The sequence below is a fragment of the Cavia porcellus genome, unplaced genomic scaffold, assembly GCF_034190915.1.
Source record: "Cavia porcellus strain 051 isolate PalLab524CR breed Dunkin Hartley unplaced genomic scaffold, mCavPor4.1 scaffold_9, whole genome shotgun sequence".
Lineage (NCBI taxonomy): Eukaryota > Metazoa > Chordata > Mammalia > Rodentia > Caviidae > Cavia > Cavia porcellus.
In genome coordinates this window covers 47,215,205-47,230,329 of record NW_026947492.1, presented here as the reverse complement: position 1 = coordinate 47,230,329, position 15,125 = coordinate 47,215,205, and the positions used below count along the sequence as shown (strand labels likewise).

Genomic DNA, 15,125 nt, shown 5'->3' with positions numbered 1-15,125 from the left:
TATAGTATATACTAGTACTATAATATACTATAGTATAATACTCTATAGTATAATATACTATAATAAATACTCTATAGAATAGGGTATGTCCCAAAGCAAGGAGAAAGGTCAAATAATTTTTTATTCAACATTCAGTGATAACTAATGCACAACAATATTTGTTCTATATATTCACTGCCAATTATTGTTTTGTAGTCCTTTGACATTATGAATTTTTTCTAAGTAATTAAGTACTCCTCTAAAACAATATGACAAAGTTAATGTAGGTATATATATTATAGTATTATGATATACCTAGTTTTTAACTAAATACACATTTGAAAGTTCATAAAATTAAAATTATTTAATTAAAGCATATGAACATTACAAAGTTTTAGATGTAAAATATGATATTTCTGAAGGTATCTTAATGATGTGTGATGATGATTTTATATATGAATGCAAGGACTTTTAAAAATAACTATATAATTAATATAATTACTGTTAGGTTGGTTGGGTGGATCAGCACTTACTCCTTTTCACCTTGTAATGTGTTGTAGAATGCAGAAAAAAATGATAATAAGGTGTTAACACTGGGGAAAACTGAGGTGGTGATTGCTCTTGCTCTTTACCTCAGGCTTAGTGTGGCCACCCAGGTTACCAAGATCAGTATTTTAACCCTTTTACGTACTGGTTTTATTCTCTGGGTTACAGAAATGTAGTGATAAGGTCCTAGATTGATTATTGCATTTTGTGTCAGATATTCCCTGTATAATAGATTGTACAGCTTGCTGTATCTATATTGTAAATATGTAAAATTTGTCTACTTTACTAATTCTGGATATTTAGGTTGTTCCTTATTTATAATTACAGATAATGTTATGAATGTCTTGGGGTGGAATTGCTGGGTCATAAAATAGGTATGCATTTAGTTCAGTTAGACACTATCAATATTTCCAAAGTAATTGTATAATTTTATACTCATATCAACTATGTGAGAGAGTTCTAATTGCTCCCAATTCCCACTGGTATGGAATATTACTTGCTATTTTCATTTTAGCGAGCCACTCTGGGATGTGTGGTGGTATTTAGTTGTGCAGTGTTCTGATTACTAATGATACTGAGAATATTTCATATGTCCATTAGTGATAAATGGTTTTTTAAAACAAAATTTAACTTTTATTTTGAGACATTCACATGGAGTTGTAAGAAGTAATAAGGATTCCATGAATTTTCATATACAGTTTCTGTTAGTGATACCATCTTGCAAAATAAAAGAACAATATTACAACAAAAATACTGCCTTTAATGCAGTTTAGACACGAAACATTACTATTATGGAAAAGAGCCCTGATTTTTCCCTTTTATAGACATATTCACTTTCTTGCTACTTTTCTTAATTCCTAAATTATTCTTGATTTCAAGAATGTTATGTAAATGGAATCATCTGGTATGTCATTATTTGGGATTAACTTTTTTCACTCAGCATAATTCTCTGGAAATTCATCTAGGCTGTTTCATATGTCACTAGTTTTTTTTATCTTACTCTTTTAAAGGAGCACATCTTAGTAGTATGCTTGCAATGCTTAATGAATACATATGTGGAGTAATTGGTACATACGTATAGCATCTTCTATTTCCCCTTTCCCTTCCCTCTCTTTCATCTTCCTTCATTTCCAGATCCATTCCCATACCTACAAAGTCTTATCTTTCTCTTTCCTATCTGTCATTTATTTTGCTCCTTCAGTTATTTGTACTTTGGTTTCACAAATAAGAGAAACCATGTAATATTTTTGCTTGTATATTTGATTTATTTCAGTCAGCATTATAATCTCAAGTGTGTTTACTCAAACTTATTCTTGTTTATGAATAAGGAGGACTACATTGTGTATATACATTGTCTTTACCCCTTCATCTTTTCGTGGGCATATAGGCTGCTTTCAGATTTAGATATGAGTTGCACTGCACTTCGTGTATTGCTGTAATATGATGTATTTAACTTTTTCAGGAAGAGATGTACATAGAAGAGGTGTAGAGGTGTACATGGGATGTCTGTGTTTGTTTTTTTGAGGAGTTTCCGTAGCAATTTTCATAATGATTCTACTAGTTTACATTCCTACCACTAATGTGGAAAGGTTTCATTTTTTTTCCCCATAGCTGTTACATTCTAAATCCCGAAGATACTAGGAGCTAATGGGATAGATGTGAGGACCAGGGAGAATTTAAAAGTAAGAACATCTTATTCCTAGGAATATGTTGTTCTACTTGAAGTAGGCAACACAGAAGTAAAATCATAATTAGGAAATACAGTGAGTTGTACTTTGGATGTGTTGATTGTTTTGGTGCTTATAGAACATCTCTGTTGACAGACCGAATAGACATTTGAAATACGAATTTAGTGTTTGGGGGACGTTTAGAAATTTGGGAATTTCTGTATTCAGATGATGAATGATGCTGTGAAATAGATTGCTTTTGTAGAAAAAGTACAGATCTGATGACAAACTTTATAAAGGAAGCAGGATTTAAAAATGTAGTAAGAGAATGAAAAGAGTGCAGTTACAAAAACCATAGAAACGTCTCTCCTCAAACTTTCGCTTGTCAGGATCTGTTTCAGAAAGTTCAGTAAATCTTCCTGTCATCACCACCTGCCCTTTTCCCATTTCATTTTAGTCAATCCCTATGACTAAATGTGTGTTTCGAAGCAGTTTTTTCTTTCTATAGGTTAACATTTGCCAAACTGCCATATTGTGCTTTCTTATTTGTGTTTTTCCATTATTAAGATCCTATTCTCCTTGCCAGGTGTAGTGGCATATACCTGTAATCCCAGCACTCAGGTTGAGGCAGGAGTTTGAGCCAGCCTGTTCTACATAGTGAAACTCAAAAACCTGAAGATTTGGCTTCATAATTGAAGCCAAAGATCAGGTCTTATTCATCATTCTTTTTCCTGTGTATTACAGTTGAATTGAAATGACATGGTCCATTTCAGAGACTTCGAGGTGGAGAAGAATTTAGACAAGGCTGTTACATTTGATTGCTGAATTTTTAGGGACCTTATCCTGTCTAGAAAGATTGGGAGTGAATGGAAAGAGTTTTAAAGTCTTCCTCTACTTGTCAGTTTTGGAGTTTGTTATGCAGTGGTACCTCGGTTTATGAGCTTAATTCTTTTCGATTCTGATGATAGAATTTGTTCCAGTAGCGTGGAAAAAATTAAGTTCATGAATCGAGGTACCTCTGTACCTGAGACATCATTCCCTAATTGTTACTCTAACCTTGGCTCCATTGATAACTGTTTCATCATGGTAAAAAATATTTTTACATGATCCATAAGGATCCTGTTGTTCATCCAAATCAAGATCGTATTCCATTTTCCATGAAACTTCTGCCTAACCATATGTTCAACACTGTTAAAATACCATGACACTATGTATCGTTACTAATTTTTTAATTATTCTTAAATATCTGTAATTTTTCTTAAATTCTTAAATATGATTCTGGTCAAGAATTTGTTCCAGAATTGTGGAAAACATTAAGTTCATGAACCAAGGTATCACTGTACCTGCTTCTTCAGTCCCTAATTATGTTATTGTTATTATTATTATTTGGTACCAGGATTCGAACTCATGACCTTGTGCTCGCCAGGCAAGCGCTTACACCGCTGAGCTAAGTTCCTGGCCCTAATTATGTTATGTTAACCTTGGCTCTTTTGATAACTGTTTCATCATGGTACAAAAATCTTATTACCTGTTTCCTTTAAAGATTCTACTGTTCATCCAAATCAAGATCCTATCCCCCTTTTCCATGAAACTTTTGCCTAAACCCTAAATTAAACACTGTTTAACTTCCATGACACTATGTATCATGTTAATACTTCATTATTCTTAAATATCTTGAGCATATTAAAGTTTTGTTTTATTTCTTATAATATTAATAATGTGCTTAATAAATAATGAGATATCATGTCTTGATTTTTACTTAATTAAATTATGTCAACTTTCTGGATTTTGTTTTAGTCTGGAGGTTCACCTTTAAATTTAATCTAGATGTCCACAAAAATATTTTTCAATTGAAATTTAAAAACTAAGTCACGGACTTACTTAGATTTTTTTTTCTTTTCTTTTTAAGTAAAAGATGCCTAGCATAGACTTTTATGTTCTGTTATCTAAGAATGTGTTTCTGTTTCTGTGTAGCGCATGTTTACCTGTATTATTATTATTATTATTATTAATTCTTAATAATGTTTTTTTTCTTACATTTTCCCCCCCAAGGACTCTACAAGTTAATAAATAATTTTATTTAGTTTTTTTTTTTATCTCACAGTAGTTGTGTTTGAATAATTGAAATTAAAAAAAATTTTGTTGTTTTTATCACTGAGATTCTCCAGTAATGGTAGCCTTATAAAATCTATGATGTAGGTTTATTTGAATTAAAACTTTTTTCCATTTAAAATCATATTTCATTTTTTAGTTTAAAATTTTTAAGGTATCACAAATACAAAGTTACAAAATATAAAATTACAGTGTGGTCATATGATGAGAAAGCTCCCATGTTTTACCTTTTTTCCTTGCATATTTTAGCTTCAGTAAATTGAAGTACCTTATTTTCTGACCTGGAAATTGTATTTTTCTACAGGAGAAAGTAAAATGTTGTTTTTACTTTTATTTTACAACATATGCTTTTATTCAGTAGTTGCCATATAAGAACTAAATGAAGTAGAAACATTTGGTTGGATTAAACAAAAAAACCTTTCTCTTTCCAGATTGCTGCAATTCTCCGGAAACGAAAAATTGACTATTATTTATACAAACTACTCCCTGAGATCCTACAATCTGCTTCATTTCTGACTGCTAATGGGGCCTTCTATATTACTTTCTTTTGCCTTTTAAGGTTGGTACTTATAATAACCACTAGACATTAATATAAATTCTTTTGTTAAAATGGAAACAAACAGATATTTACTTAATTGTTGTGAGGGCTGGGGTTCACTGCTAGTATTTTTGTTTTGATTCTGTGAAATGGTACTCATTTCAAAGAAAGTATAAAATCAGGGCTGTGGGCCCCTCTACCTCAAGATGTCATATAAATTTCAAATTATTGATATGATTATATAGCAATTAATATATTTTCTAAGACCTGCTGTATTTCTGAAGTTGTGGTCAGGATTTCTTGCTTTTCAATTTTATAGTCAAAAATTCAAAGCACCTCTGGCAAAGGACTGTGTGCAGTGAACGAAACTCAAAAGGACTATAAAGTACATGTATTTATGTATAAAACAAATGTAGTTAGAGGTATTCCTACTGAATTGAAACATATGGTTCTGATTCAATCTCGTATTCATTATCTATGCCACTTTTTACACATTCTAGGTAAAGATAGGATTAAGTCTTGGAGTGTTGTGAGAAACCCATCGTATTTATTATATACTTACGTTTTGTCTTTTTCCAGTCATTGTTGAAAATAGCATCAAAATAAATTATTTTTAAAATAATGTCAAATTAAAATATTCATTTCACATTGTCTTCATATTTGTTACAGTAGTTATATATAGTATTTAAGCTACAATTAATCGTGTAATTTAAAAATATATTTTATATACTTTTTTGCTAACAACACTAATATTTATAAGCTTTTAATGTCTAAAAAATAGCTGATCAGGTTCTATACTATTGAATATAATTATAATGAAGTTGACTTTTGTAAGTAATTGATTTTATCATGTAGTCTCAAAAAGTTTCTAACACAATAAAATTCTAAAAGTAAGTCTACAGATAATATGGTTTAAAAATTGTGCTAAGTATAAATTGCTATTGTGTAGTATATTTCTTTATATTCTGTGAACCTCTTTGTTAATTGTAGAGGAATAAAATACTTATAATTAGACAATGTCAGTGTCTTCCTATTACTGATTCAATGAATCGTTTTCCTTTATTTCATACTCAATAACTTGTTCTTTTTGGCTTTTATCCTGGAGAGAAAACTAACTCCAGTCTTAAGGCAAAAAATATCCACAATATTTTTCCTAATTATTTTAAATCTAAACTTCAATTAAAGAGAGATCGTTGTGTGTCTCTGATTTTTCTGTTTCCCTTCTCCCTTTCTTCCTTTGCTCTCCTGTTGTGCCTAATTTAGCAATTGATCATAACTTTTTATAACTTTCACATGCTATTTCTTCTCCTTTTCTCAGGAATATATTATTTGGAAAGAAAAAGTCTTAGCAGCTACTGTTTTTTTCTTTTTAAAACCCAACAGCTTATGATTATTTGTAATGTCGGAACACTCTAGATTTCTACTTTTAAGTGACATGTTCTACTAAATGAAAAATGATGCATATTTAAAACTAATGTTTTGGTGTTTGGTGTTGGTTTATTTAAAGTACCAAATACTTTAAATGCTATAAGAAAAACGTTGTCAAGGATTTTAGAAGCAAAGAAGGAAAAATATTTGTTGATAGCAGATGTTAAAAATAGTAATGATAGTGATAAAATAATCATTATAATAGCAGCTAAAACTTTCTGAGTACTTACAATGTGCCATGGATGATACTGGAGAGAGATGAGTTTGATTTTAGACACATTGAATTTAAAGTGTGATGTCTGGATAGAGGGTGGCCTGAGAGAGGCACTTTTATTTGCAATCACTGTAATGACCAACAAAGAATTTCATACAAAATTCCAAACTTGAATTTCAGGAAGATACTTGGGAAATTTTACTCATGGACTCCTGGCTTTGGTGCCGCCTTACCAGCATCTTACATGGCCATTCTAATTGAAAGGAAAAGCAGGTAAAAATTTATATGTCTACATATTTAATAAAACTGGTTACCTGTCCCTCATTGAAACTAGACTTTTTGTGTTTGTGTGTGTGTGTGTGTGTGTGATTGTGCATATCACTTACTGTAGTCCAAGGATGAGAAATATTTCCAGAAATCTTTGTCATTTCTGCAGATTTTATCTAACATTTTTATGATATTAGTTATATGTATTAAATCTAAAAATATAAAGATATTAGAGACTGATAGTACTTATCATGGGTGAACTAAAACATGCCATGTGCGAATTCTTTTCCATAAAAAAAGCTCTTTTCTATAACTATAATAACATTATGTCTAAGAAATTAATAGCATATCTATATTATCATCTAGATCTGTACTTTGCCTCAGGCCAGTTGACTTTTTTTTGCAGTTACTATTTTTAAAGCATCATGTCATTAAAAAATTCAGGTCATCAACTTGAAATTTTGCTTGTGAATGTAACTTCTACAGCATGTTGTAAAATTACATACAGTTCAGATAAGCAGTTCAAGTTAAATCTTTTGCAAGAATATTCGTCATTTAATGAATAATAATTTTTATTGTTGAGAAATTATCTACCTTTGTTCTAGAGATTCAAAATGGGATAATGTATTCAAATCTTAGTTTATAAAGGTGCTTATTATAGTTATAGTCCCCCCGTAAGAATATGAATAAGCCTTATGAGATACCTACTATTTAAACTACTTGAAGCTATTCTTAATGTACTCCAGTACATTAAGTACTATATATTATTATTATCTAAATCTTCTCTCTGTTGGATTTGTCATGATACTTTTAGGCTATTAGAATTCATGAATTCAAAGATCTGGTAGATGTTATGACTTCTGCAGAGTCTAGTTAATAATGTCAAAACGTAGATTTACTCCATCTGAAGAGCATGGTAAATAAATGTGGATTCTGTATCTATACTGCTTGGTGTGGAGCTTGGCTATGCCACTTACTGTGTTACCCTGTGGCTTATTGCTTAGCTGAAAAGTGGAAATAACTATCTGTTATGTTTTCAAGTTGTTCAGATAATTGAATTAATATATATGTTAAAGAAACATAGAACAGTGCTTGGGCTATAGTAATATTATCTCTATATTAAGTATTGTTGCTTTTTGCCCATAAGTAATGAGAGAGAGAAAGAATGATAATTATAATTTCCTGATCAACTACAGATAATATGGTTTAAAAATTGTGCTAAATATAAATTGCTATTGTGAAGTATATTTTAGTGGTTTTGAAAATACATGTTCAAAAAATATACTATTTATGTGTGGATGTTTAAAGATCCTTACGTTTGGCATGGTTTACTTATTTTTAGCACTTGAATAATAGGAAAACATTTTTATAGTAAAGTGTCTGCTTTATAACAAAAATTATTGAAATGTACGTCTTTCTAACCATCAGCTAGAATCAAAAGTTGTTAATATTTTGCCATTTTTACTTTATTTGTATGAGAATGTATTTGTATATATGGTAAGTATATTAGTATATTTGTGTGTACCATGTGGAAGTATTTGTGGACATCATGACACACTGTACTTCTAAATACTAGAGCACGCATCTTTTTTTTTTTTGTCTTTTTCGTTTTTATCGGTACCAGGGATAGAACTCACGACTGCCTGCTTGCAAGGCAGGCGCTTATGCCGCTGAGCTAAATCCCCATCCCCCTAGAGCACGCATCTTATAAAATAAGGCTGTTTTCCTGTACAGCTACATTACCATTATCATATATAAGATAATTAACATTCCTTAATACCATCCATTATATACTGGCCTAAAGTGACTTTTTTTGAACTAGAATGCAGTCAAAGCTTATGTATGTTCCTATATTTTTAATATTTTCTTTTAATCCAGGAGAATCACCTCAACTTGTTTTCAGTATTGACTTGTCCCGTGTAACACATTTCTAGTTTTTTCTCAATTGTTTTCTTATGGAATTTCGTAATTGGCTCTTTTACCTAGAATATTTCTGTAAACTTAAAACTTGTCCCAAAGGTTTGATTATTTTAAAATTAAATATTCATGGCAAGAATATACTTCATATATGATGTTGAGACCATCAAGAGAGCCGTTTCTTGATGATTTCATTTGGAATTTGTGAAGATTGTGATTACCAGATCTTTCTAATAAATTTATTACTTGTGGTGAATTAGATAATGGGTTTATTGTAATAAGCTTCACTTTACAAAATATGCAATTTTCTTCCTTTGTCTTTGTTCTGGAACAATTTAAGTAATGATAAACTTCCTGGCCTGTGAATATTTTGCTCAATAAAATCTGTGCATGATGATTCTGAAGGTGGTAGTTCTAAGAAGGTAGCAGTTTTTTTCTTTGGAAGTTACCCTGTTGAAACTTTCAGCTCACACAAGAAAGAATTTTAGTAACTTTCTCTAAGAACTAGAAAGTTATTTTTTAAAAGTTACTTATGTTACAAAAATTATTCATTTTAAAAGATTTTTATACTTATGTGGAATTGAGCAAAATTTATGAATTGACTGAATTACTTGTTTTCTGTATTTATTTCTCAGCTTGTTTATGTAATTTTGCCATTTTCTTTTTGCCCAGTGTGTTTTATGAGTCTCCTAACCCTAGGTTTTCTTTTCTTTTCATTTTGGAGATGCTAGTAATCAAAACAGGCACTGGTGATCAAACACAGGGCCTTGCCATGTACTAGGTTGTGCTGTACTGAGCTATACACAAAACCTTTTATCTTTTCTTTTTTTTTAATTCTAATTCACTTTTTGTTTTTATTTTTTCTTTTGCTTTCTTTTGGTTAATTTGCTTTCTTTATAACTCTTCTAGTTTGATGTTTATAATTTGTGATGTATTGGGTTTACCGACATAAGCCTCAGTTGATTATGACATTAGTACTTGTTAGATTAACCTACTCATTTTGTATATGTTTATCCTGCTTGGATATCTGTGTTATATTCAGTTTTTAAATGCACTTGTGTGTATGTTTGTGTAATTCTGTGTAGTTCATCCTCGTGTTTACATTTAACCACCACCACCATCTGTATGTGAAATTATTTTGTAACCACAAAGAGTTTCCCTTGTACTATTCTTTTCTTTCAATTTCTGTCTCCCAATATGACTAATCTGCTTTCTGCTTGTATGTTTATAGCATTTTGAAGAATTGAGAAAGTTATATAAATGAAAATGTGGAAGGCATTCCTGTACCTTTAGTCATAGGCTTTTACTTTTTTCGTACCGCCTCACCATCATGTGCTTGCCAGGCAGGTGCTTGTGTCACTGAGCTAACTCCCTGGCCCATAGGCTTTCATTTTTTATTTCCTTTTTTTAATTAAGTGTCATGCTGTTAAGATGTTTCAAGGTGTTGTTATTTGTATGTCACCTAGTGTTTTCTTTTTATTTGAGTGGTATTTTATTACAGACATATACCAGAGTTTGTTTTAAGCACTCACCCTTTTAAGGATCGTTTATCAGGTTCTGTCCTAGATCCCCAATCTCCCAAACAAGTGTATGGCAGAGGTTAAATAAAAAGAGACAAATTGTATGATTTTTTAGGGCTCCAGGAGGGTCAGAACGCTTTAATTAAGCTCGAGGCTTCAAGGGTAAAGACCAAGGATTCTCTGGATCAGTTCACTTATATTAGGAGCAAGGACAAAGGGCGGAGAAACTGAGGAAAGTGCAGGCAATGAGCAGGACCTTTGGAGTCACTTCAAGGACATCTCCAACTAATGAATCAAGTCAGTTTAGTAGCATTGTCTTTATCATGAAGACATGGTAGAAGTGAGACTGTAGGAGTAATTTTTGCAGCTGTAGTCTCTACCTTGTTAATTGGGGTTGGAGCCAGAGTGTCCGCAGTTGTGGCCTTATCTTGCCTTTTGAGGTATCTCTGGCCTCACAGGCCACTACAGGCCTCAGCCAGGACCAGTGATTCATAGAGGTTCATTTACTATGAATCAGCTCCCATCGCCTAGGCCTAGGACAGACTCACAGATAAACATAGAAAGCAAATTAGTAAAATTTAAATCCTGCTTAGAGCCACTTTGTCGTGGTGTCCAACAGATGTTTATGGTGTTTCCATTTTTTTCTGTGCTGTTTGTTATTCCTAATTCATGGTTATAAATAATTTTGCTTTGAACATTTGTGTCCACACTTTTGTGAGGACATAATTCCATGCAGTTGTGAAATTGCTGACTTATATGGTAACCCTATAACCTTTTGAGAAAAATGCCAAATCATTTATTGAATACTTGTAGATTTTCCATTGTCTCTAGCTTCTATGAAGGGTCCTGTTTCTACAGTTTCTGTCAGGCCCTTGTTATTATATATTTTTCTGATTGTTGTCGGTTTTGGTGAGTGTGAAGTGGTATCTCATTGTGGCTTCAATTTGCATTTTTCAGATGACTAATGATTTTGATCATATTTTCTTGTACTTTTGAACCATTTGTATATTTTTTGGAGAAATGTCTTTTCAGATGCTGTGCTGATTTTTATTTGTTTCTTTTTTGTTTTTTGAGACAGGGTTTCACTATGTATTCCAGGCTGGCCTTGAACTCACTGTGTAGCCCAGGCTGGCCTCGAACTCACAGCGCTCCTCCTGCCTCTCTCTCCTGAGTGCCAGGATCACAGGCATGTGCCACCATGCTCAGCTTATGCAGATTTTTAAATTGGGTCATTTATCTTTTAATTATTAGTTGTAAATGTATTTAGATATTATAGATGTAAGCTCCTTATCTGGCATATAATTTGCAAATGTTTTTTCAAGTTCAGTGTGTTTCTCTTTTACTTTCTTGATCATCTTTCAAAGCACAAAAATTTTTAATTTAGTTGAAGTCTGGCTTGGTTGATTGTGTTTTTGGTGTCATGTTTAAGAAATCATTACCAACACAAAGAATTACCCTTATTTTTCTTTTAAAAGTTTTATAGTTTTAATTCATCTGTGTAGATATTTCATCTGAGTTAAGTTTTGAAGTGTGATATGAGAAAGTGGAGTACTCTTTAAAATTCACATATGTGTTTCTGCTGCATGTAAGTGCCATTGATTTTGTGTGTTGATCTTGACTGTTAGACCTTGCCAGCTTCACTCATTGATTCTAGGAGTTTTTGGTGCATTTTTTGAGATTTTCTGTATAGATATTTATGTTACCTGAAAATGGAAAAGTTTTATTTCCTCTTTTTCAGTCTTTATATCCTTTATTCTTTTCTTACCTTGTAGTAGCATATCCATTCCATATCTTAGAAGAAGATATGTATGATGTTATCTGTGTGATTTTAGATGTATTCCATCAAGTTTGGAAACTAGATATTTATTTCTCATTTGCTGAGAATCTTCATCATGAATAAATACATTGTCTTTTTTTGTGCTCCGATATGATTATGTGTTTTTTAACTGATTTGCTGTGGTTTTTAAATATCAATGAGGACAAGATTATTTACAGCTGGGTTTCTCAACCTTGCCATATAATGATAGCTTTTAATATGGATAGTTTTTTTTTTTTTTTTTGCACTGGGAAGGCTGTCTTGTGCATTGTACCAATACAGTGCCTCAAGCACTGCCTTCTTACCAAGTTGAGATAATTAAAAATGTCTTCAGAAATTGCCAAATATCCTCATGAGAAAAATCACTCATTGCTGAAAAAAGTACTTTTTCAGTCTAGGTTTATTACTTGTTGGGAGAAAGCTGTAAGATCTCCAACTGTTGTTCTGAAATTGTCTATTTTTCTTCTTAAATCTGTTAATTTCTGTGATACTTTTATTGGTGCATGTACCCTTATGACTGCCATTTCTTCATAATAAGTTGAACCCTTTATCAATGTAAATTATTTTTCTGTAGCTCAGATAATGCTCTTTGTTCTAAGGTCTGTTTCTGTTTGATACTAACAGATATTCTGGTGTTCATGCTTTCTGTTTGTAAAGATTATATATTTTTTCTGGTTAATATCAAGTATCTCTTTGTATTTAAAGTATATATATATATATATATATATATATATATATATATATTTTCCTGTGTGATCATTTGAAGTTTTTATGTCCAAATTTATTTCCTTTTTATTTTAATGTAATACAAGAAGATATTAATAAAGAAAAACATAAAACACATTCTTTTGTTTATATTCTTGTTTTTTAACTTTAAATGAAATTATTTAATCCATTGATATTTAATGCTTTATTGATAAGTTAGATCTGTCCTTTATTGTTTGTTTTCTGTTTGCCATTTTGGTGTTTCTCCTTATGTCCTTTGTACTATTTCAATTTTAAAAATTCCATGACATTTTTAAAATTTTTTCTTTCATTCTTACTTTATAAATTATAATATACATCTTTAATTTTGCAAATTCCTAGTGTTAATATTTTACTAAAGCGCAAAATATATAAAATGTCTAGGTCTGTCTTTGAGGCTGCTTACTACAGAAAATTAAAAAAAAATCCCCTCTTTCATTGAATTATTATTTTTAAGTACAGTGACACCATATTAAAAGCAATAACTTCTTAGGGTATGAGGAGTGTTCCTGAAAATGAGGAGGTAGTGTGGTTCTGAGTTGTTAGTTTTTTCATATTTATGTTTACTTATGTAAGTGGGTTTTTGCTGTTTTCTGCCTGTAAGTTGTTCATGGGAAATTTCTGGTGTTATGATTATGACCTACTCTAAATATTAGTTTGATGGGATTTTGTTGTTTTAAAAACTTAATCAAAGATTTAAGTTTAACTTTTTATAGCTGCTGTCACATAATTCCTAAAGAAAAATTGATCTTTTTCTTAACTTGATTTTTATATAATTTGAGTTTTGTGACTCATGTATTTTTAGTTATGAAGTTAATTATACTGGGAAGTATCTTTGTAGTTCTGTTAACATTATATGTATACATGTATCAGTATGACTCCTGGTTGGATATTGGTAAAACCTCAAAATTTTAGCTTTTTATCGTTCTAGAGCTAGTGGCATTTTAAAAAAGCCAGTTTTATGATTTTTTTTTTCATTTTTGGAGTTAAACTTCGCAACGGAAGTATAACAAATCTTCTACTTTATCTCTGTGTAATTTGTTTTGTAATGTGCTTTGTTTTAAACAAAAAAGTTAACTTAGTGACCTAATTTGCACCAGAAAGTTTACTTTAAGTGTCACAAATTTATATTAAGATGTCATTGGCTGTCAACATTACAAAGATTGAATTTATGTATATTCTAAATTTATTCTAATTGCTTTTTGACCTTTCGCTAAGATCAAGTGAAAACTTATTCTATCTAGTGCCATGAAGAAGCATAATAGTACAATAACTTTTTTTTAACCCACATATTAATTCTTTTTAATGTTTTGTTATCTCTACCTATTTCTTCTTGTCTCTCCCTATGTGTTGGTCCCCTTGTATTGTAGTGTTTATAAGAAAAAGGAGTTTATATTTATATCTTTAATTCACATAGAAAATCAGTAATATGCTGGTGGAACTGGCAAGTAGAATAAGTCTAGATTTAGAAAATGTTATTTAAATAAAATTGGAAATTTCCTTCTTGTAGGTGGTTGTTGCAGCTCTGGAATACATTAGTAGTTATAGTCATCTTTCTATAAGTATCAGTAGGATTTTTAGAAAGAGTGAAAGAAACACTGTGGAAGACCAGCAATTTTTTCTATAATAGCAAACAGTACTAATTTTTAAACCTCTAAAGGATTCAGTAGTGATTTTTTTCTTTACTCTGACATTATATGCATTTTTTGTGCACTTATATAATTGGTTTTTTAAAAACCATTTGAGATGATAACATATACTCCTGATCTATACCTACATGTATGTATGTTAATATGTATATATATATATGTATACATACACATATACACACAAACACATGTGATATGTATAGATGAGGATCTATCTATACTCATAAATATGTCATGATCTATAGTGGTTTAACTTTTTTTCTTCTCTCAAACCCATGCAGCCATCTTTCCATCTTCTTTCTTCTTTTCCTTTTTTTTTTTTTTAAATTCTAGGTTAAATATGCTTTGGCAGCTAATTCCTAATACCTAGTAAAAGAGAGACTTACCTAAATCTTAATAACATCATTGTGGGTCTCTGAGAAGGCTTTGAAGTTGTTTCCAGGGTAGCTTGAAAAATTTGTGCTACGAAGACCTGTGATCATAGTAATTAAGCAGGATGCATAGTAACATCTAGTTTTACTCTAAGCGGTTTATTAAGATCTAGTCTTCCGTTTTTTTTTTTCCCCTCGGAAGTGCTTGTTTATGGTTCAGAAAGAAGTTGTTCTCATGAATTTTGTCTAGAATTGCTATATTTGCTTTGATATTTAGTGTTAATTTATATATGTTAAAAACTGCAGTATGCTCAAACGTGGACATGGATTAAAATATTTAGTACCCATATTTTTTTT

The 15,125-nt window shown here is 31.0% G+C and overlaps 1 protein-coding gene across 1 annotated transcript in view; it reads left to right on the top strand.

Annotated features, from left to right (window-relative positions):
• Tmem135 (transmembrane protein 135) overlaps positions 1–15,125 on the top strand; it is a 271,301-nt gene that overhangs the window by 20,046 nt on the left and 236,130 nt on the right. The window contains exons 2-3 of the mRNA XM_063256292.1: positions 4,736–4,863; positions 6,665–6,757. Coding sequence (XP_063112362.1) covers positions 4,736–4,863; positions 6,665–6,757 — 221 coding nt within the window. The remainder of the gene's footprint in view (positions 1–4,735; positions 4,864–6,664; positions 6,758–15,125) is intronic.